Source organism: Lolium perenne, chromosome 5 (assembly GCF_019359855.2).
Source record: "Lolium perenne isolate Kyuss_39 chromosome 5, Kyuss_2.0, whole genome shotgun sequence".
Lineage (NCBI taxonomy): Eukaryota > Viridiplantae > Streptophyta > Magnoliopsida > Poales > Poaceae > Lolium > Lolium perenne.
The window spans coordinates 259954493-259978337 of NC_067248.2; the positions used below are offsets into that span (position 1 = coordinate 259954493).

The following is a 23845-nucleotide window of genomic DNA, read 5'->3' on the forward strand; positions in this document are numbered from 1 at the left end:
CGCTCAGAAACGTATGTATTTTGTAATTCATTTGCGTCTCAACGCATCACTCATTTCCAAATGAGTCGGCATTTAAATATGTTTGGTCTTCTGGTGGAACCTTAATTCCGCGGTCTGAAATATGTCACTAATATTGTCACACACAATATAGCTTCAAAGTTCTGACTCTGTCGGAACTACACCAAGTTCTCAAAGAACCTCTTGACTTAACATCCTTTGTCATTGTCAAAACAATGACATACTCTGCCTTCTTTTGTAGAATCCATCACAATATTTAGAACTCTTCTAAATCTAGCATAGACAACTTCTAGCTCATTGTGCTACCTTTTAAACAACACTTAGTCTAATTTGAGATTGAAATTATATTTTATATGTGACAAAAACAATATTGGTGTAACACCTTACAGCGATTTGTTTGTCATTTCTTCATACAAAAATATATATATATCCTTAGTTCTTCTAAAGTACTCAAGGATATTCTTACTGTCGTCCAATGATCATCATATGAATCATTCTGGTAAATGCTCATAACACTTTATAGCACATGATATCTGATTGTGTACATATTATTCGTGATCTATAATCACTCATGTGTTTTTACTCTTTGAGTGTCAGATACACTCAAGTCTTGTTAAAACTTTACATGACAAGAACATCTTCTTAATATTTCTATATTGAACTATTTCAATATCCATTCTATGTACTTTGACTTAAACTTATTTTGTGTTTCAATCTATCTTCATAGATCTTGACACTAAATTTGTTTCAGTAATTATCTTTTCATTGAAGTTAATTTCTCAATGAAACCTTTTAATCAAGTATATAATTACATCATTTATAACCAACTATATGTCATCTACATAAGTATTATAAATATGTCTCAGCGCTCCCACTTAATTTCTTGCAAACGCAAGCCTCTTCATCGTCTCTGATGAAATCAAAAACTCTTTGACTATTTCATCTGGTGAAGATTCCAACTCCGTAATACTCACTTCATCCAATTGAAGTTCGTATACCTATCTAGTATTCTACGGACTAGCAAAACAATTGGTTGTATACATACTTCTGTTAAGTAGTGTATTTTGCCATCCTACTATCATATCTCATAAAAGAAATATGTAGTGATTACTAGAATAATCCACATAGACTATAAGCATTGCTACGGAAGATCTAATCTTATTGTAGTCAACTCTTTGAACTTTGTCGTAAACAATTTTTCGACAAGTCGAGCTTCTTTAATGATATATCATCCAAGTCTATAGATCCATTTACTTTCAAAAAAGTATTCATCTATTATGGATTTCATGGCGTATGGCCATTTTAACGGAGTCAGGGCCCATCATAACTTCTTTGTTTGTAGTTGGTTTATCATTGTTTAAAATCAATCCTTTGTCCACAAATCATTTATTTGATCACAAAGTAAACCATACCTACAAGGTTCAATATGCACTTCGATCTCCATGGCTAAAACACTTTGTAGTCATGAGAGCCATGATCGTCGTGGCCGCTTCCGAAACCAATTCCGATGCTGCGCTACTCTGATCATTATGCTCAGGTTCATAAACCTTATCAAATTATATTGTCCTCCCACTCAAATACTTCACTCAAAACAATTTCTCGGAAATAAGAAACATTGACAAACACTTTTGTCTTTGTCTCGTGGGAAGAATTCCCAATTAAATCTCTGGGATAACCAACAAAGACATTCATCCGATTTTGGTTGACTATTAGGGTTTATACCCATGCCATAACTTGTATGGTGTCATTTTAACGGATCATGATGATGCTCTATTCAGTGTAAAAGCGGTAGTCACTAAAGCATAATCCACAAAAATATAATGGCATCAATATTTTATCTCATCATTGATCCAACAAAGTTTGGATATATCTCTTGGATACTTCATCATCACTATGATACTCCAAGAAACGTAAGTTGTAGAACAATTTCATAACTCTCTTAGATGTTCGCTAAAACTCGTAATTCAAATATTTCCACCATGATCCAATCATAGATATTTGATTTCTATTACGATGATTTCCACTTCATACTGAAATTTATTTGAATCCATTCAAATGTTTCAAACTTCTTCCTTATTGAATATATCCATATATATATACTCAATTCATTGTTGGAAGTTTTTATGAAGTAGAAGAATCTCCCGCACACAACTATGCCCAGTGAACCACATATATCAGTATGTATGTTTCCACTAAGTTAGTTGCCCGTTCAACTCTTGGCCTATGAACGGTATTTTAGTCATTCTTTTTAGAAAAGATTTGCAAGCGCCAAATGATTCAAAAATCAAATGACTCCAAAAATCCATTTGCATGGAGTTCCTTCATGCATTCCTTTCTAACATGACCTAAATGTCGGTTCCACAAATAAGTGGAATTCAAATCATTTGCCTTATGGCATTTTAGCGTCAGTGTTATGTATTTCACCATTAAGATTTATAATAACTTATCCATCATACATGGAGTAATGTCATAATTTGAACAACTCATTGTTTTCATTTGACCAGAGCAAAATAACAATTATTAAGTTCTTTATTATAAATTCTAAGGGCTAGATAGAATGCCAACGACGAACATAATAACACTTTATTTTGTTCTAGACGTGCATTCCTATCATATTCCTTGTCAGTCACTTAGGCCATTGTATTCTTGTATTGCGTTGTTTTTGTATGACACTTCATACCAACCAATATAGTATTAATACCCAAGAATTTCATAGTGTGACCTAACTAGGAATACAACCATAACATGTATATCATTTATATACACCTGAACTAGACTTTCTAGTCTTTTCTTTCTTTCTGCCAAAATATCTTTTGCAGTTTCTCTTTTAGTTTTCCTCATTATTCAGAAAAACACTTCAATATCAATAACTTCTAGGTTTGTTGGTCTAATACCAATAACCTTGAGGTTCTTATTTTGAAGTTGATCATCATATGACAAGTGTTCTAGATTTCACTATTAGTAACTTTGTAATACGATGAACAATTTCACTCATAATTTTATCCATCAATTCATGACAACTTTCTGAGACCATGTCTGTACATGCTAGGCTCATAAAGCTTAACCTTAATATTCGCATGTGCAAATCTGGCTTGCACCCGTTGTATGCACTCGTAGAATCTATCACACCCGATCATCACGTGATGCTTCGATACGACGAGTCTTAGCAACGGTGCATACTAAGGATGATACCTTCATGGATATGCGAATATTGTTAGTGCCCCAATAGTTGGAGGATTGTGACGCCTGGCGTCTTCAACCTTCATACATTCCCATAAAACTTATGAGTTTATGTAGTCTCACCAAATTATATTCTATCATCTTGCAATAAGGTCTTAGATATCACATATATCTTATACCTTGATTATTTCTGAAAACTAATTTTTCAGCTCCTTACTTTTCAAACAAATTTGAACTTCAAGTTTGACGGAGACAAGATAACTTTAGGTACTAATTGAAACCTTAGCTCTTTGAATCAACAATGTGAGGTTTACTAAAAGTTTGCAATAGGACTTAATCAATTCTTGATTCTTTAACAATACGGTACCAATCCGTAAAGTTTCTTGTCAGATTTTAACAGTATTTCTATCTCAATAACAAGACTAGCGCATAGTAGAAAAACGGATGCCAATACTACAAAATTAATTCAAAATACTACTCAGACTATGTTTATGATAATTTGTTCATGTTTTAATCTAATTACTAATGAACTCCCACTTAATACAACATCCCTCATAGTTGTTAAGTGGTACACGATCCAAATCCACTACACCAAAACCGATCATCACGTGAGATGATGTAGCTTCAATGGTGAACATCAACATGTTGATCATATCATCCATATGACTCGTGTTCAACCTTTCGGTTTCCGTTGTCCCGAGGCCATGTCTGTACATGCTAGGCTCGTCAAGCAAACCCAAGTATTCCGCGTGTGCAACATGGCTTACACCCGTTGTATGTGAATCGTTGAATCTATCACATCCGATCATCACGAGATGCTTCGAAGCGACGAACTGTTACAACGGTGCATACGAGGGGAGAACACTTTATTATCTTGATATTAATGTGAGGGATCATCTTATAATGCTACCGTCGCGATCTAAGCAAAATAAGATGCATAAAAGGATTAACATCACATGCAGTTCATATGTGATATGATATGGCCCTTTTGTCTTTGCGCTTTTGATCTTCATCTCCAAAGCACGGACATGATCTCCATCATCTTCGGGCATGATCTCCATCATCGTCGGCGTAGCGTCAAGGTTCATGGCGCCGTCTTCATGGTTGTTCACCTCATGTAGCAACTATTACAACTACTTTGAAATACTACTCAACATGAAATTTAAAGACAACCATAAGGCTCCTGCCGGTTGCCACAATACAATAATGATCATCTCATACATATTCATCATCACATCATGGCCATATCACATCACCAAACCCTGCAAAAACAAGTTAGACGTCTCTAATTTGGTTTGCATATTTTACGTGGTTTAGGGTTTTCGAGAGAGATCTAATCTACCTACGAACATGAACCACAACGTTGATACTAATGTTTTCAATAGAAGAGTAAATTGAATCTTCACTATAGTAGGAGAGACAGACACCCGCAAAGCCTCTTATGCAATACAAGTTGCATGTCGAACGAGGAACAAGTCTCATGAACGCGGTCATGTAAAGTTAGTCCGAGCCGCTTCATCCCACTATGCCACAAAGATGCAAAGTACTCAAACTAAAGATAACAAGAGCATCAACGCCCACAAAACCATTGTGTTCTACTCGTGCAACCATCTATGCATAAACCTGGCTCTGATACCACTGTAGGATAACGTTGCATAGAAAACAAAAATTTTCCTATCGCGAACATGCAATCCAAGCCAAGATGCAATCTAGAAGACGGTAGCAACGAGGGGATGATCAAGACTGACCCTTGAAGAGATTCCAAAGCCTATAAGAGTAGGCTCTTATTGCTGCGGTAGACGATCACTTGCCACTTGCAAAAGCGCGTAGAAGATCTTGATCACGATCGCTTCCGGCGCCACGAACGGGCAGCACCTCCGTACTCGGTCACACGTTCGGTTGTTGATGAAGACGACGTCCACCTCCCCGTTCCAGCGGGCAGCGGAAGTAGTAGCTCCTCTTGAATCCGACAAAGACGACGGCGTGGTGTTGGTGGTGGTGGAGAAATCCGGCGGAGCTTCGCTTAAGCGTGCGGGATGTGGTGGAGGAGAGAGACCGCTAGGGTTTGGGGAGAGAGGGGGGTTGGGCGCCGGCCCTCTAAGGGGTGCGGCCAAGGCTGAGCCAAAGAGTGGCTGCCCCCCTCCCTCTCCTCCTCATTATATAGGTGGAAGCCCCAAGAGTTCTAGTCCAAGTCTTCGAATAAGACCCCAACACTAAAACCTCCCATATGTGGGAAACCTACTCAAGGAGGGAGTCCTACCCAAGGTGGGACTCCCACCTTTCCTTGAGGTGGGTTGGCCGGCCACCCTAGGGGAGTCCATCTTGGACTCCTCCCCTTTAGGGTTGGCTGGTCATGCAAGGTGGAGTCCCTCCGGGACTCTACTTTCCATGGTGATTTCTTCCGGACTTTTCTAGAACCTTCTAGAACCTGCCATAAATGCACCGGATCATTTCCAAACTTGGAATATGACTTCCTATATATGAATCTTATTCTCCGGACCATTCCGGAACTCCTCGTGATGTCCGGGATCTCATCCGGGACTCCGAACAAATATTCGAACTCCATTCCATATTCAAGTTCTACCATTTCAACATCCAACTTTAAGTGTGTCACCCTACGGTTCGTGAATTATGCGGACATGGTTGAGTACTCACTCCGACCAATAACCAATAGCGGGATCTGGAGATCCATAATGGCTCCCACATATTCAACGATGACTTCAGTGATCGAATGAACCATTCACATACGATACCAATTCCCTTTGTCACGCGATATTTTACTTGTCCGAGGTTTGATCATCGGTATCACTCTATACCTTGTTCAACCTCGTCTCATGACAAGTACTCTTTACTCGTACCGTGGTATGTGGTCTCTTATGAACTTATTCATATGCTTGCAAGACATTAGACGACATTCCACCGAGAGGGCCCAGAGTATATCTATCCGTCATCGGGATGGACAAATCCCACTGTTGATCCATATGCCTCAACTCATACTTTCCGGATACTTAATCCCACCTTTATAACCACCCATTTACGCAGTGGCATTTGGTGTAATCAAAGTACCTTTCCGGTATAAGTGATTTACATGATCTCATGGTCATAAGGACTAGGTAACTATGTATCGAAAGCTTATAGCAAATAACTTAATGACGAGATCTTTATGCTACGCTTAATTGGGTGTGTCCATTACATCATTCATATAATGATATAACCTTGTTATTAATAATATCCAATGTTCATGATTATGAAACTAATCATCCATTAATCAACAAGCTAGTTTAAGAGGCATACTAGGGACTTTTTGTTTGTCTACATATCACACATGTACTAATGTTTCGGTTAATACAATTATAGCATGATATATAAACATTTATCATAAACATAAAGATATAAATAATAACCACTTTATTATTGCCTCTAGGGCATATCTCCCTCACTTTTGTCGCTGGTTAAATCTGGCAAGCAACTGGTTCAACTTTTCATTTTGCTCCTCTTCTTGTCGCTTCTTTGCTCTCGCTCGGCTTCTGTAAGTATCTTGGTCTTTGGCAAACCCAAGCCACCACGGGTAAGAAGGGCCAAAGCCTCGTGTTCGTCCTCCGTGTTCGTCATTCCCGAGGACCAGTGTCAGCAAGTCTTTCTCTCTATCGGGACAGAACTTTCTGCTCCCCTCTTTAATTTCTTTCACTATTTTTTTCCAATTTTTCCTCGATACCCTAAGACCATCATTGCAAAGAAGGTCCCCTGTTTCTTCGTCGTATGAACCACCATGCGCAAGGAACCAATTTTTTGTTCTCAATTCCCACTCATCACGGATTGGTTCTGGTTGGATCCCTGTAGCAAGCATATCCTACTCTTGTTTATCCCACTTTGGCATGGCAGTCTCGTAGCCCCCTGGCCCCAATTTGTGGTGATACACCTTGTTCTCAGCATTTTTCTTGTTCTTATGTGATAAGGTCTTGGCATCTTCTGACTCCTTGTACTCCTTAAATGCCTTCCAGTGATTCTCCTGTTTCGATAGATGGCCTTCGAATACTGGCACTTTCTTTTTCTTCAGATACTTGTTCCATAAGTTTTTCTTCCACACCCGGAACAGTTCGGCCATCTTCTTAAGAGTCCAGTGTTTGACTTTCGCCCTCAATTTTTTAGCGACGGTTGTATCCTCGCATTCTGGCAGGTTGAAATGTGCCATGAGGTCATTCCAAAGATCCTCTTTGTACCTTTCGGCGACATACTCATTATCTTCCGCCCCTTTGCGCTTATGCCACTCCCGAACGCTGATCGGGACATGATCCCTAACCAGAACTCCGCATTGTTTCTTAAATACGGAGGCAGCCTACTTGGGTAACTTGGGTTCGCCCGTAGGGGCTATGACCTCAAATGTGTAATGCGTTCGTACATCCAACTTTTTGGTCGGCCCTCGTTTCGTAGCTTTGCTCGATGTGGAGGCCTAAGAGAAGAAACATTCGTCAATTTATATGTATACAACTCAATATATACAGCTCCCTCCAATATTTCCACATATTACTAGTGATCGTGGAACTTCATATATATATATACCTCGCTGGCTTCTCCATCATCAGAGTTATCGCCTTCTCCATCATCGGAGGTGTCGGCTTCTCCATCATCGTAGGCGTCGGCTTCATCCTCACGTCGGTCGACCTCCATTCCATCCTCGGAGGGATTCAGATACGACGGCGGAGATTCAGCTCGTTCAACATCGGGGGCGTCGTGGATTATACCCTCGACAATTTCTTCCTGTTCTAGGTCTCTGGTAGGCGAATCCATATTTTCTGCAAAATGCACACAATGTTATTTCAAAATGCAGGCTATATCATTTTCAAAATAATTATATTTCTATTTGCAAATTAATCCTATTTCTATTTGCAAAATAATCCTATCACATTCTACTTTGCAAAAATAATCCTATTTCTATCACATTCTATTTGTCCTAATAATACAACTATTTCTATTGCATATAAAACTAACAAATATAAAACTAATAATAATAGTTCATATATAAAATTTTCCCTATTGCATATAAAACTTATAAATATAAAATTTTCCCTATTGCATATAAAACTAACAAATATAAAACTAATAATAATAGTTCATATATAAAATTTCCCCTATTGCATATCTATATACCTAATAAGGGTTTCTCACTCAGTCGTTCGTCCAACTTTTTATTGGATGGATTTATCCTCCCACCAAATCACATAATACACCAAATTGACATTTACCGTTTCATTTTTTCTTTTTTGATTCTCCAGCCGAGAGCAGAGAACTGCTATGCCCGAAAGGACACGAGCGGCGCGCATCGCGCCGCTGGCTAGGCCTGCGCCGTCGGCGCTCCTCCTGGGCGCCTACCGCCGTCGGAAAACCTCCCATCATCGTCCAGCTTCCCGCCGCCAGAGACACTCCGGCTAGGCCGCCGCCGCCAGAGACCCTTGTACAATGTCTCGATGGGTTTTCCTTCCAATCCCCATCCTGATGACACCCATTGTTCTCCGGCAAGCGGCCCCAACTTCCTCATCAGCGGGAGGAACGGTACACGCCCGACGCCGATATCTCACCTTAAGGTCCAGCCCGTCCCGCCGCCTTCCGATTTGGCCCCTTTCTTGACCTCCTGTTGTTCTCCGCCCTAACCAGCTCGCCGCCTCTAAGACACAGCCACGGCGCGGGCGAGATGGACATGGACAAGATCGGCGAAGGAGCGAACGAGATTGGAGGTGACAAAGCTGTTGTGGACGTAGCCGAGGAGGGCGGGGCGGGCGTGGAGCTCGTCGCGGCCCTGATCTGGAACGGCGGTCTCGCACGCTGCTGCCCCAGGAGCTCCAGGCTGCCGCTGCTCCTCAGCGCGCATGGCTGTTGTTGCCGATCTAGCCGTGGCTCGCGCGTGTTCTGTATTAAGGCAGCCAACAGCGCCCAGCTCTGCTCCGGTTAGCTAGCGCAGGCCAAGTTCAGTACCAGACTTTGTAGTCGAAGTTCAGGACTAATGCGAACAAACTGAAATCAAGGTGGAGAGATAACCTGAATTGGTGCTACACCCAAGCTGCGCATTCCGAATGTTGTATTGTGATAGGTGACTACGCGAGTGTATATAGAAGATTTTGTGTACTTCTTGTACATTGTTTAGAAGAAATTTGAGTATCTATTCTTGCACATTTATATAGGAGTTTTTTTTCATTTGTATATGCATATGTACATAAAATTCGAATTTCAATTTAAATAATTTGAATATTTATCTAAAAATATGCAAAACCATATATTTTTTGAATTAATGTGTTTGAATCGTGGACTTAACTTTGGTATTTTCTACTCGAAATGCAAATTACAGTTATTGTCTAAAAATATTCACTCCAATATATATGTTTAAGTTAATGTTGTTTGGATCGAGGATTTAACTTTGATATTCCTTTTTTGAGAAACAGTGTTCTCGGACTCACGTGCCAACCACCCCCCACCCACACTCACACTGTTTCTCCCATATGTAGCACGCCAAAATCCTTCCACACAATAAAGATAAACCATTGCAACAAACGTGCAAATTCCCCGGGAGGAGGCGGCGTCCGACGCTGGCTGTGACCGGGATGAGCGAAAGCGTTCGACAGTGGCCTACAAGGATGAGGAGCAGCAGCGTACGATGCTGGACATGACGACGGAAGGAGGTGGCGAAGCCTTGCTCTAGATGTGACGGGGGATGAGAGAGATGTCGTCGATCTGTAGGACGAGGAAGAGAGAGGCGTGGCTTGGGACGCTGAGGTCATAGTCTTGGGAACGATTGGGAATTGGGTCACGGCCTTTTATTTTTACCTTTTCTTTAGGATGCCTAATTTTTTACCTGGGTCATGGTCGTGGGTGGTGGGCTTGGGTAGTTGGGTAGTTTTTTCAATTCACTTATGTACTATTTAGATCATGTCAAGTGAAGGTGCTATAATGATCATGTATATGCTTCTTTCATAACAAAGTGAACCCTCTATGTATGCATCTTCCCAAAGATATAGCACAACACCAACTTATCTTATGGGTATCAAGATTTAAAGTAAAGCACTACGGTATTACTTCATAAAGTATATGCTAAAGAAAGTAAACCCCCTTCTGATACATCTTTTGGAGATATAACCAAATTAAGTTCTTGGCAACAATTTTGAAGCTAAAGATTGAGTGTTCATGCAACGTTAAACACATGTTCCTCATGATGAGTATGCACCCCCATTTATGTTTTTCGCACGAAGATGACGCCGGTACTCCCCAATAGCCCAAATGGGGAACAAGTTGCGGTAGTTGGGGTAGTTGAAGAAAAGGGAGCAGTTGAAGCATCCAACGTGTTCCTATCATCAAAACGCAAGCACAGTTACATAGTCCCTATGGATGATCTAATATCGGTACATCATACTGTACGACATTTTTCAAAGTCTCTAACACAACATCTATCAAATAACCGCTGAAACCGAAAATGAAGCTAACAATTTTTCATAATGGTGTTATCACAAATCAAAAGGGAACTTACTTGTTGGGGAAATTCTCCTGTATCCATCTGCATATTGATCAATTCTTTTGCAGCACGATGCAATGGTGTTGGATCTCGTTCAATCTGGTATGCAAGTAAGTAAATCATATTAGTTTGATAAACATCATATTCATGCCACAATTGAATTAGACGTATTGAACGTACCTGTCCAGCATATATTAAAGTCAGCATTGCCCAAGAAGTATTCACTGCATGAGCACGGTCACCTTCGATATTTACATACACCTATTTTCATAACGGAGTACAATTTAGTGAAAATTAAACATGTAGTATTGATAATTAGAAACATAATTTAATATTTTACTCCCTCCTTGCCAAAATATAGTGTGTATACGTATTTTGAAGTCACGTAATGTAAAGTCTATAATTTAAGTATCAACATGTATAATACTAAATTAATATTATTGGATTCATAATGATGTATATTAATACAATATATATTTTGGTGTTGTACATATTGATTCTTTTTCAATAAACTTTACGAAAGTTTATATCGTTTGACTTTGAAGAACTAATATGCACTACATTGTGGTAAGGAGGGAGTATTGAATCAAATTATAATGGAGCATAGCTTGTTTCTTATGAAATGGAATGATAACATGCTAAGATAGAAGTTCCATATATATAAGATGAATCCAGTGAGCGATGCCTTCAATTCAACCTCATGCTTATTAACCACAATTTCAACAGAGTGCATCTTATAAATTAATCTGGAAGCAATATTGTCCACAAACGGATATATTTTTATTATGAGCAATCATAAATGAAAGAAACAATAAAAAAACAAATAGTGTTTACCTTTGCTTCATTAGATACATGACTTTCTCCCCATCCACCAGTAATGAGCTGCTTTGATAATATAAAGTGACATGCTTTCCTGATGGAACAACTATTCTCGTATGTTCTTCCAGCACCAACTAATGCTTTAACTGAAAAGAAGGCTCCATAGGTGAAACACACACCCCAAGTTCCTATCCTGCCAAAATACTTATTGTGTTATGGAGTTTCTAAAGAGAAGCAAGAATGTTTTTTGTATGGTAGTAACACAAGACTATGACAAACCATGAACCATCTTCTCCTTGTGTGTTCTCAATAAATGTTGTTGCGTTTTTTATACATGTTGCAATCTCCTTAGTACGGTAACTAGAATCTAGTTCTTTGAACAACATCAAAGCTTGAAGAACCGATGAAGTGCATTCGGGATATCTGCCAATTTAATCATACGCAATGAGTTTGTTTCTCTAGTTCAAATGAAAAGAGTTTTATTAGAATTGTCTGTTTGTTGCACGCATCACTTACGGATGATCAACGATCATGTTTGGAAAACTCTCACAAGGATTGAGGACCTAGATCATCAAAAGGAACACATTAGCACATAGCTATAAATTTTTGGGATATGACTCATGCAGGGTAAATTATTGAATATAAGACCATCAAAACATGCCAAAAATAATTAATCTATTAATATTTGCAGTCATATATGGCATAAGTATTTTATTTAAGAGCTGCAAGTTTGTTAATATGGGAGAAATGTCATGATATTGTAACAAATGAAGCAACGACAAGATAAAAAAAAATGTTAGGATGTAAGAAATACTGAAATAGTGGGTCACTATAATCTTGATGGTTCACCCTACATTCATAAAGACAAGAGTAGAAGTTTGTAAAATCTTACCTCTATCCAAGCAGAAGTTCTTTTACATTCATATGTAGAAAAGGTACCATCTTTGTTCTACAAGGAATAATGGTAAGTTGTTAACCAGACCTTCACACCTTAGAACAATGCCAGTGAATATGGAAAAAAATTAAACGGACATGATATGCGTGATAGTAACTATCAGATCTCCTAATTACTATCTAAAGATGCCGGAACATTATGCAAACTTGTGAATGCATTTTGATTTTGCAAAATTCATAAACTAAGGCTGCCAAATTATTTAGATACATGGTGTCACCATAATTTTTGTAGGATAGATTTGTTTCATATCTCCTCACTAGACATAACTACTAACATTTGAAATTTCTTATCATACATACACATAACCATTTAAGACTGTTACAATTTTCATAGATATAATAACACATGCTAAGAAATTGCAAAATCATTCATGTTGCATGAATTGATTTGGAAAATTTGTACCAGAAAAGATAGAAGGCAATCAACAGCATCATGCACCCTTTCGATTTCTATTGGGTTACCGACAAGGTTGCTAGAGATCTTTGACAGCAAAAGTAAGGCCTGTAAATGAAATTATGTAAGGTCTTCTTGCATATAAGAAATTAAGAGAATAAACAACTTACAAAGTGAGCTTTCTGTTAGTGTATCATCTTGTGGGATATTACTTATTAAGTAAGGTTATATGATAGTACTTACTACTTACTAGCAAATAACAAACTTTACCTTTTGATATTAGGACAAGAAACTAAATAAAAATGTAATAACCTTAAGTGCTTCTGCAGTAGTGTCTGATACAGTCCAACCATTGTCCGCACTCGAAAGGGTCCATGAACCTTTCGATCTGTGGCGATGTGAGTAACTTTCATCGCCAGGATGATTCCAAAGAACCTTCATGTATGCACATGCACATTGTGTTAATTTTATGTTCAACAATTCTTACTTTGACAATTCAAATGATTAGAAGGTGACAAAGAACCTGTGATTTTTTCATGAATTCATTGGCTCTCTTGAGAGTTTGACCATACTCGCTAACGAGATCTGTAGCGCAAATTGCTTGAATTATGAATGACGTCTCCCAGCTCTGAACGCCATCATACACCTATCATGGATTAAATAACTATCTATTTAGAAATAAATAACTATCTATTATTTATATACTAAAAATCTTACTTTGGGTCCTCTAATTTTGGAATAAAGACACTTAAAATAAATAAATGGAAACATAATTTATCCTTGAGGTTTTGTCTCTCAAATTTACATATTTCTAATTTTTTAGTAATAAGGATAAATACACATACACATCACCATATCCGTACATCTTTGGAAAACACACCTAGGCTAACAAAGACCATGGATGATATGTAAATCTGGTAAACGTTTACTCGCCTGTGAGTAACTACAAGCAATAATTTTTAAATCCAAATTTTTCACTAATAATAAGAAATGGTTGTCCCATCTTGTAAACCCGATTTAGCAGCAACTTTCGTAATCAACAAATAAAACTTGCGAAATGCATAGATTTGAAGTTATATTATAACATAATTTCAATTTTTATATAAAATACCATCATATGTAATCTCTAAATTTTAATATAAAGTGTTTGATTTGAAACTGAGTGTGAAAAGAACAAATATATTATAAGTCAAATTAGGCCGGTTCTACTTTGTAAGCTATAAATTACCGAAATAAAAATTTGTAATATATATTTTATGAGCACTCCATATATTCATACTCCAAGTTTCAATAGTAAAGTTTAGAAGGCTACACATGAAATGCCATCGATGAAAAAAAGACAATCAATTTGGAATCCCACAACAAAATGTGATACTAAGACTGTGAACACATTGTGATACTAAGTATATGATGGTTATCTTCGTATTTGTATTGATCTTTTGGACATAAATTTTTTAAAAACCACAATCGATGGGTTTTCAAAACATGCATAAGCATTATCTCGGTATTGCTATAGTGGGCCCTGAAATTATTTACGCCACACAATTTATACTTCTGTAAGTATACATCTAATTTGAACGCGCAGCATATGAACTTTAACCACACATAATAATCAAATTTCACATAAAACTACCAACAATATTACTATTACGTAAATATGATCTACTAATATGGTGTTTACGGTTGTAGTATAATGATGACGCACGATGAAATTAAAATTTATGCCACATAATTTGTATTTTATTTAACATATTATTTATAGTGGTTATAGAACTATAATACATGGTACGTATTTCCCAAATACTTCTAATACATTAAAGATGGCACCCTCCCATTTGTGAGTAGTTAAGTGAAACAAGGAAAGGTGTTTTTTAAGCATAGTGTTATATGATTTCATCTATCTGATAATGACAAACCCTTCATGAAAATATTCAACATGACCAATCAACTTATGATTGCACCAATACACTTTGTGATCCCTTTTTACATGGCTAAACATCAAGGTTATTATGTCTATATATTAACTCATTGTTTAGCTATACCTACATGCGGGAAGGTGCGGCGGCTTGGTACGGCGCTGCGCTGGCGGGAGCGGCTCGGGCGAGCAAGGACAGGGGCGGCCAGGGAGCAGCGGCTTGGTGCGTACGGCGGACGGCTGCTGGGTCACGCGTATCGCTTGGGATGTCGTGGCGCTGGTGTGCTGTTGCTCTGCTACTGGGACTGCAGTGCTGCGCGAGAAGCTGACGCGAGGCAAAGGAGAGAAGCACACCGATGGTCAAAGAAATGGAGGAGAAATTTTGGTGAAGAAAAGTGGGGATTTTGGGGAAGAAGGTGACCAAACAAGAAGTGAATCTCAGATCTGGAATTAGGGAGGGGAAAGTGGAGGGGGAGGAGGAAAAAGGGGAAGGAGGCTGCCTTTAAATAGGCCAAGGGTTAGGTGGGCTTGGGCTAGTTTTGGACCAAAACTTTGTCAGGCTTTCGCCCGCTTTTATTTTACCAAACGACAAAACAATTTTAGCAAAGCATTTTATTTAAAGTAACGGACCGAAAAATATTGTTTCGTTTTATTTTGAAATTAAGAGAAGAGCGGAGTGACGTTATAATTCGCCGGGTATTTTAGCAAAACAAAAATAGGGTTTTTAATAAAATAATTTCGCGATTGAAAATATGCCCGAAAAATATGCAGATAACGTCACGATGACGCGAAAAACAAAACGACAAACAAAACTAATTTGGAATATTTTCCGGAACGTTACAAGGAAGTAGTAATAGGGGAAGGTTACAGGCTGAATATATTGTTCAAATTTGATAGGAAAGTGCATCCATTAATCACTTGATTACATAAAAGGTAACATAACAAACTAAAAAAAAATGCACACTGACATAGTAAAAGTGCATGAAAATCGAAGCGGCACACCTGTGCCTTCATGCCATCTTCCGAGAGCCACAAGAAATCAGGTATCCTCGCTAGATGCCGCTTGAACGCGTCTGAATTCGGATCTTCAGCCCAACAACAGACCATGTTCAGAGCCTAAGCATCAGCCGGCATGGTGACGAAAGTTAAGTAACACACTTAAATTGTGATATCAAAGCAATAAATGGCACACCCTACATCTAGGCAGGAGACCAAGAATTCGGACCACACATTACCTTGTTAACGGCACATATGCAGAGGTACTGTGTGTTGTCGTCCTCGTAGTGGATGTGCTCCATGAGATTGTTCAATGCTTTCTCCCTTAGCTTGTTGATCGGCCAGTTGCTTAACACTGGTTCCACACACTTATACAGTGAAGTCCACACAACATTCTGCAACATTGTGCGTGGACACACAAGATCCTCCTGAAATCACCCAGAACAGAACATGGAAGATTAAACAACAGAACAAATGAACATTATCTCTCTATCATATAATTGTTCTCGAGTAGTGAATCTAGGGTGTGTTCGGTTTGAGAACCGGAAGGAATGGAACGGAATGGTTCCATTCCAACGGCATGGGATGGTTCCGACCCCGTGTTCGGTTTAGAAAAAGTCGAGGAACGGAATGGTTCCGTTTTCTGTTCGGTTCAGGAATCCCACGGTGGAACGGAACGGCCTAAATATGATTTTATTTGTCCAAACCAAAATTAACATAAGCTAAACATGATTTTTTTTGCAAACCAAAGTCAACTCAGGCCAAAATTAACATGAACGGAGGAGGAGCACGGCGTGCCCTGCCTGGCCGCCGCTCGTGCCTGGCCTCCAGCGGGCTGGGCGCCGCCGCGAGCTTGGCGCCGCCGCGGGCTGGGCTCCCGCCGCGCACCGGCCGGTCGTGCTGGCGCCGCCGCGTGCTGGCCATCGCGGGCTGGGCGCCGCAGCGCGAAGCTTGGCGCCGCGGGCTGGGCGCCTCCGCGGGCTGGGCTCCCGCCGCGCACTGGCCGTCGTCTCGTGCTGGCCGGCCGCCGCGCCTGGCTGAGGGGAGAGAGGTTACGTGAGGGAGCGTGAGATAGAGATTAGTTTCGGCATTAGCGAGTCGTTCCTCGCGATTCCACCGATTCGGCCGGACGAGGCCGTTCCGCATATTTGAGGAATATTCTCTTTCGGGGAACCACTTCGTTCCGTTCCTTTGCCGAACCGAACACGAGAACGGGCTCCAGGTGCGAAACGGTTCCGTCCCATTCCTCTAGATTCTGGAACCGAACACACCCCTAGGGTATGGAAATGCTTTCTTCCTCTTTGATGGATTTCACTAGAATCAGATTTTTTTTTCCTTATACAAAAATGCATTGCACCTTCTACGATTCAGTGAAACCTGAAAGGAAAATGAACTATGCTTTAGGCCATCTCCAACGCGGGCGAGCAAATATGACATCTTTTGTGTCCTATTTGGTTCGTTTGCGTGGCCTCGCGGACATGAGAGGAGAGGCCGGCGTTCGCCTGGCCATTTGCATCGTGGGGTGCACCCAACGTGGGCACCCAACCTAGTTGACCAAAAAACCGTAACTAAACATAGTTAAAAATTAGACATAGGCACTTAATCAGGTCATATTACAAAATAAAGCCCTTAAGAGGGCAAGATTAAAATAAAAAATATAAACCAAACCCTAGCTAGGGTTTGGAGGTCAATGCCACTCGCCGATCACCGCTCACCGCTGGTGCAAGACCTATTCCCAGTAGTCCACACGAATGGTGTAGCTCTCGATGGCGATGATGGTCGGTTCCATCGGGAAGCGGCCCTGGCGGCTTGAGGCAGCAGATGCCATTGGGGACTCTGACCAAGGAGACCAGAGCGCCTCCTCCCATTGTAACTGCGGGTGCGGAGAGGTGGCAGGCCTCTGGAGACGCGCCAGTCTTGCCGCCTCCTTCTCCCGCTGGGCCGCCGCGGCCGCCTCCTGGTGTGCCTCCCAAAAGAGCCGGGCGTGGCGCTCCTCCTCCTCCCGCGGCGGCACGGCAAGTGGCCTCCTCTTGCTCCCATGCCATCTCGTGGAAGGCCTGCGCCTTGGCATCCTCCCGCGCCTGCCTTGCCGTCTCCTCGATAGCGGAAGAGCAATGCACCTCGAAGAGGTGCGGCAAGGCCGCCAGATCCTCAAGGTCAGACACCTCGATGGCGGCACAGAAGTCGGTGTCCTCCTCTTCCTCTCCGGGCGATGGCGGTAGCGCGGCGGCTACCGGGTCCGGCTTGTTGATCACAAGGGCGCGGGCACGCCGGGACGGCATTCTGACGGTGCTTTCAGCCGATGCCAATGGATCGTGCGGTGGCACACATGACACGAAGAAGGTGTGACGGCGCGTGTCGTGCTCCGCCGTTAACCACATGTCCCAGTTGCAGGATCCCTCGGTGTAAGCTGGGTTGTTGAGGAGGTCCGGCGGCAGGTGCGCCCTATCGGTCATATGGCCCGCGGGGCCGCTCTGCCGCCAGTGTTCGCTTCTGGCCGCGCCCGCGGAGCAGAGATCCAGCGGGGTCGCTCTGCCGCTGATAGGTGGGCCCTCAGAGACCGACATGCGGACGTGGGAGGCCGCGCCGAGCGTCTGCGCTCTGTCCGCGGACGCGCAAAGCAAGCCCATATTTGGGTCGGTTTTGGTTCGCGGCGGACCAAAAACTTTTGCGTTGCCGCATTCGGCCTCGTTTTGGTCGCGATGACCCATTCATACTCATGAGGACGCGATACATCACCGCATTGGAGATGACCTTATAATTATTTTTTGAGAGATTTGGTGGCAGCTAAAAGACAATTAGGCTCCATTTAATTGAATGTTTGTCCATGAGAGAGTGTTGATATGTATAAGTGGATTGCCTAGCCTTTTACATCAGTTCAGACTTTTGTTTGTGTTGGCTAGTGCATGAAGCTTGACATGGTATCAGAGCACAGGGTCTCGAGTTCGAGTCCTGATTTTTGCATTATTTGCCCACCCCTATGTCCGCCGTGTATACGATCATTCATACATGTACTATTCTTCTTTCCACGTGATGACCTTTTCTTCTCTTCTCCCGATCACACGTGAGGAGGGGTGTTGATATGTATAAGTGAATTGCCTAGTCTTTCTCATCAGTTCAGATTTTTGGTTGCGCTAGCTAGTGCATGAAGCTTGACAGAAAGAGTGGCGGAGTAGGAGAGGAAGGGAGGGGGAAGGTACGTGAACGCAGATGATGGGGATGCGCCATCGGCAACTCGGAGCCACGGCATATCATGGCCGCCTCCGCATGCGGCTCTACCAGTAGGCCGCCTCACTGAGTTGCGGCTAAGTCCGCTCGAACCGACGAGATCCACTAGACTAGCCAAAAGAAGGATGGCCTATTTGTGATAATCTCACTTGCGAGTTGCGACACATGGTACATTCCATTCAATCACAGCTGAGAAATGTGATACTAACCCATTTAAGCTTCCTGCTATGGCCAAGCCCCATTTTCTTCTCTTAAATGTGTTTCGATAAAGAAAATATATTAATATCAGAAATACCAAATACACCTAGCCTCTGCAGCAATACAATACCTTAATGGTAGTACGGATGCACACAACCAGAAAAGAGAAAAAGAAACTAAAGAATAAAAGTCCCGCAACAGCATTCTAGTCCTAGCAACAACAATACATCCACGACCAAAGACAACACATGAACTTCAGACTCTCCAGAAGCGACGCCTCCAAGAAGGTAATAGTGCACAAGCGCTGTCATCGCCCGATCGAATATCTTAGGTTTTCGCCCTGAAGATAGTCGACCCCGCTCTCAAAACAATGCCCTCAACAAGGTCATTGCAGGCACAACCAATTAAAGCCAGACCTTGGATTTTCACCCTGAAAGTTAAAGACTCTGAACTGCACCTGTGCTGCCGCCCCCAAATTCATATACTGCTGCTACGAAGCCCGGAACATCAAGCAAGTCCCCTAACAGCGTAGAGACTTAAACCTCCATTGGTAGTCCTCCAATCCAGCCATCATGATATTCTCCGCCTCTGACTTTATCATGAACCAAAATGTCACCTGATGGGAAGAAAGAACAGAGCTTCACGCCGCTCCCTCCAAAACCAAACGGTCGGAATAAAAACATGGGTGCGTACAACCGAATACCACCCGATCTAGCAAACTCTAGGCAATAGATGCGCTGTTACATTCATCGACGGAGCCTTCCGAAACTCGACACTCTGGCCAGATCAAGACGGACATGCTTCAGGCAGGTCTTCAGCTTCGCACAAGAGAAACGCTAGTACCGCCACCATTTATTCAGATTGGGCCCCAAACGCCGCCGACCATCCCAGGCGGGCCGAGGTAACGCGGAGCCTAAGCAACGCTCTGCCACCAGCCGGCCCTCCACCGGCAACAGCCAGGATCACGGGGAGGGCAAGGAGAATACCGACCTAGGGTTTTCACCCAATCCGGCCCGTCCCACCCCAAACCTCCACTGCGAGCATGGCCTGCCGCCGGAGGCCACCATCACCACAACCAGGACGCCACCCAGGTCGCCGTCCGCCGCGCCATCGCTTCTCCAGGTGCGCCGCGCGCCGCAGCTCACGGCGCCACATGTTGGATAGCCACCACGCCGTGGTGCCCGATGACTGCACCATGCCCACACCATGGAGGATCCGTCCCCCGCCGTTCCTCCACGCAAGGGGACGAGTAGAACCTGCCGCTGCCGGCAAACAACCAATCTTTGCCTGGTTGCGCCCTCTGGCGGCGGCGAGAGGAGGATGGAGGGGTGGGGGAGGGCCGGCGGCGGTGGGATTTTGTAGGATTCCCCCGTCGCCACGCGGGCGTGAGAGGGGAACGAGCCTGAGACTGGTTGTGTATCTTTTTTTAAAACCATCATTAAAATTTATGTGCGTTCTTCTCTTAATGTTTGTGTGTTTCAACATAACACATAACTTCATTCAAAATAATCTATTTCAACAGAAAGCATAACCTTAACTCTTTGTCTAAATGAAAAAAATAACTCTTGCAGATTCATATGAAAATAAAACATCAATGCTTGCGAGTGTAAAATTAAGGTAAGGTCATTTGATCTAATCTAATTGACCAACGACCAAACCATGATTTTTTTTTTAAAAAAAGTTATATATAGTAAAGGAGTCTGTGGACAAATACCTTGGCACATGTGTTGCGAGTCTGGCCCCAGTCAATCTTGTGGTACGGCATGTCATATATCTCCTCCCTTAACGCCAAGATCGTTGGCGTGATGGGCCCTACGAATTTCTTCCCGTAGAGATAGGCCATGGGCAAGTAGACCATTCGACATAAACACCAGAATTTCCCTGTACACAATTAAAGGGGTTCTTTTATGAAAATCATCAAAACATTTATCTAAAAGTGCCAACAAATTAATCATTAGAGGTTATATACCTGGATGAAATGGTAGAAATTTCGGCACTAGCCATAGCTCGGGAAAGATCGGGTTATTCCCGGACCAGTCATATACCCCTAGTATCTACAATAATTAACAATCAACTCAAATAAAGTATATACAACTACAAAGTGATCTTATTATTAGGAATGATATTTGAACCAGCTTCAAAGAGCATATGCTCCCGGGATGGAATAAATGATGTTATTAATATTTAAAAATCATAAAAGAAACTGCACAAAATATATGTCCATGCCCCACATATAGGTGTACATTTTCATGGAACAAAGTTGTGCCATGTGCGGAGAAAACTGGATGCTTGTACAACAGTTTTTTCTTGACATGGTTGCCATCTCAAAAAAAGACAGATGCTCAAGAAAAAGCTGCAGCCAAACTAAATACACGGCCATGTATATTTTTTATAAAAGGAATTGCTTAACAATTTTGTAGTTTCATTATTTTACCAATTTGGCTTTTCTTAAAGAAGCACATGCTCCCCCATTATTTTACCGATTTAGTGCATGATGCTTGTGGTTGTGATGTTATTATATATATACATGTTAAACATACCGAGAGCCATATCTTTCCCCACTGCGGCACAAGAGTTGCGCCACCGTGGGACAATATCCAGCCACGCCCCTGTGTCAACGCCACGTTGGCATCTAGCTCCTCGCCGAGGAGCCTCAGGGTGATGTAGTTTGAGCATGTGCCGAACATGCTGCTCGACCCTAAAATCAGGGTGCCCCATCCCCCGTCCTCGTTCTACAGTAACAAATAGACATATAAGAAAGGTTATTATTTGTATTACAGATCGTGTGAGCAGAGAAATTCAGTGCACAAAAAACACTTATATCAAGTTATCAACATGCATGTGTTTATATATCTCTCTAAAAGACGGAACATGCATGGTTGGTGCCATGCCTGATGATTGTAGATGTACCGGCAAATCTCTCGTCGATGCTCCGGCGTCACCACGGCATCAAGTGATCTGGTGACGTACAAAGCGAATAACTGCAATTACCAGCCAAGATTTTTTTAATATTTAGGCTCGAATATGAAATATATTAGTAAGATGGTGAAAATTGGTGTAATACGGACCAAGCCGGGCATGATGAACATGATCCCGCTGAAATCCCCGGGCCAGCAGCCGTCGTCTGACTGCAGCGAAGAGAACTGGTCCAGGGCTCGCCTCAGCGACGCCAGCACCATCTCCTCCGTCACCTCGTCTTTTTCCTCAAGCTTCTTCACTGGTGGTAAGCGACAGTGCTGCTCGCCTTGGTTGTTTTGTTTCGCATACTGTAATAATCATCATCTAATAGGTTAAATTTATTTTGTAAACGATCGTATGTTTGGGAGATGATTTAAAGCTAGACCGGCAAATAGTACGTTCACTCAATAGGGGGGCTAGCTGCTGGTTGGCTGCCTCACTAATTTCAACTTCCTACACCCACTCTAGCTACTCCTCATGAATGGAGCACACTCAGTTCATGAACGGAACAGTACCCTGGAATGGGTACTTACTACTAGTAATCATTTTGTCGAACACACCCTATTTCATAAGACATGATGGGTGTAATTCTTTTGTGTCCCTAAAAAAAATCTTTTGTGTCAATGTCGAACTTGTTAAACTTTAACCAATTATATAGAAAAATGATATAAACAAATGTAATACCAAATGCATATGATACGAAAAATATATTTCATCATTGTTCTGACAATATTAATTTAAGATTATAAATCTTAGCACTTTTTCTGAATAATTGGTTCAACTTCAAAAAGTTTGATTTTAACAAAATTATAGGCATCCTATTTTAAGAAAGAGGAAGTAACACATACCCTATGTACGGCGATTGTATAGCATGAAATCTATAGATTTGGCTCCTGCCCTGGATGTTCTCTCCAAATTACCGAAGTAGCTATGCGAAAAGTGCTTTTAGTTATTTACTGTATGGTCAATAATATGTCTACTAGTACACCTGCAAGCGCATGAGGAGATCTGCGGACTCCCTGCGCCGGAACCGGCCGTCGGCGAACTCCCGTCGCACCCTCTCCACCTCGGCGCGCTCCTCCGGCGTGCCGGCGCTGGTATCGAACTCCCACACCGTGCGGCCAAGGAAGCCGTTGGTCGACCGCAACCAAGGCCCGCTGCCCTCCCCGACCTTCAGCCTCCACATGTCGCCGGCCGCTCCGTACGACTACGTACTGTATGTACTTAGCGTACTGTAAGAAAAACCTGGCTCTCTGGGATCAGCTTGTTGAGCTTAGTGACGCATACACGTCCCTGCACAGGCGTGTTTAAATAGACGAGGAGCTTGGCGCCAAGTGCTGCCACGTATAGTGCCCGCGCAGCTGTAAGTATGGCCGGCCTACAAATGCATATGATCCTCTAGGTGCGATCAACATTCGCTCGTGCAACAGCCAACAGCCAACAACAGTGTTAATTGCCACACACATCCATTATTGACTTCTTTTCTGCTCGGACACGCAACAAGCACTGATAGGTATGTGGAGCGGCGACGTCGTACCGTCGTGCCGTCGTTTTCTCTTTTAAATCATTTCACGCTCTTAGCACGACGTCGTACCGTCGTGCCGTCGTTTTCTCTTTTAAATCATTTCACGCTCTTAGCACGACATGTTAGGTACTTGATAAGATTCATGCACTAGCTAACGCAACC

The 23845-nt window shown here is 42.1% G+C and overlaps 1 protein-coding gene and 1 long non-coding RNA gene across 4 annotated transcripts; one reads left to right on the forward strand and one right to left on the reverse strand.

The window, feature by feature from the left end:
* The first annotated feature begins 8418 nt into the window (after positions 1-8418).
* Positions 8419-9387, forward strand: LOC127302867 (uncharacterized). The gene is made up of 2 exons (XR_007853151.1): positions 8419-8780; positions 8872-9387. It is a non-coding gene; the product is annotated as an uncharacterized lncRNA (long non-coding RNA).
* Positions 9388-10202: 815 nt separating this feature from the next.
* Positions 10203-23451, reverse strand: LOC127302864 (achilleol B synthase-like). 3 transcript variants are annotated; one of them, XM_051333549.2, is made up of 18 exons: positions 23147-23451; positions 22269-22466; positions 22092-22181; positions 21741-21932; positions 21170-21254; positions 20915-21081; positions 16014-16202; positions 15781-15894; positions 13387-13509; positions 13176-13298; positions 12873-12971; positions 12408-12464; positions 12032-12078; positions 11795-11938; positions 11531-11708; positions 10877-10957; positions 10712-10795; positions 10203-10532 (listed from the first exon to the last, which is right to left on the reverse strand). In XM_051333549.2, exons 1-18 carry the CDS (start codon positions 23342-23344, stop codon positions 10395-10397), a joined length of 2307 nt encoding a protein of 768 aa, XP_051189509.1. In that variant the 5' UTR covers positions 23345-23451; the 3' UTR covers positions 10203-10394. The 3 variants fall into 3 exon arrangements, with proteins under 3 accessions (XP_051189509.1, XP_051189524.1, XP_051189518.1); XM_051333564.2 differs by lacking the exon at positions 23147-23451 and adding an exon at positions 23007-23140; XM_051333558.2 differs by lacking the exon at positions 12873-12971.
* Positions 23452-23845: the final 394 nt, after the last annotated feature.

Coding starts and splice junctions, on each gene's coding strand:
- LOC127302864 (XM_051333549.2), bottom strand. CDS start 23,344: ATGTGGAGGCTGAAGGTCGGGGAGGGCAGCGGGCCTTGGTTGCGGTCG. Junction 12,079..12,407: donor GAACTTCTGCTTGGATAGAG/GTAAGATTTTAC, acceptor TTGATGATCTAG/GTCCTCAATCCTTGTGAGAG. Junction 11,709..11,794: donor CAAGGAGAAGATGGTTCATG/GTTTGTCATAGT, acceptor GTATTTTGGCAG/GATAGGAACTTGGGGTGTGT.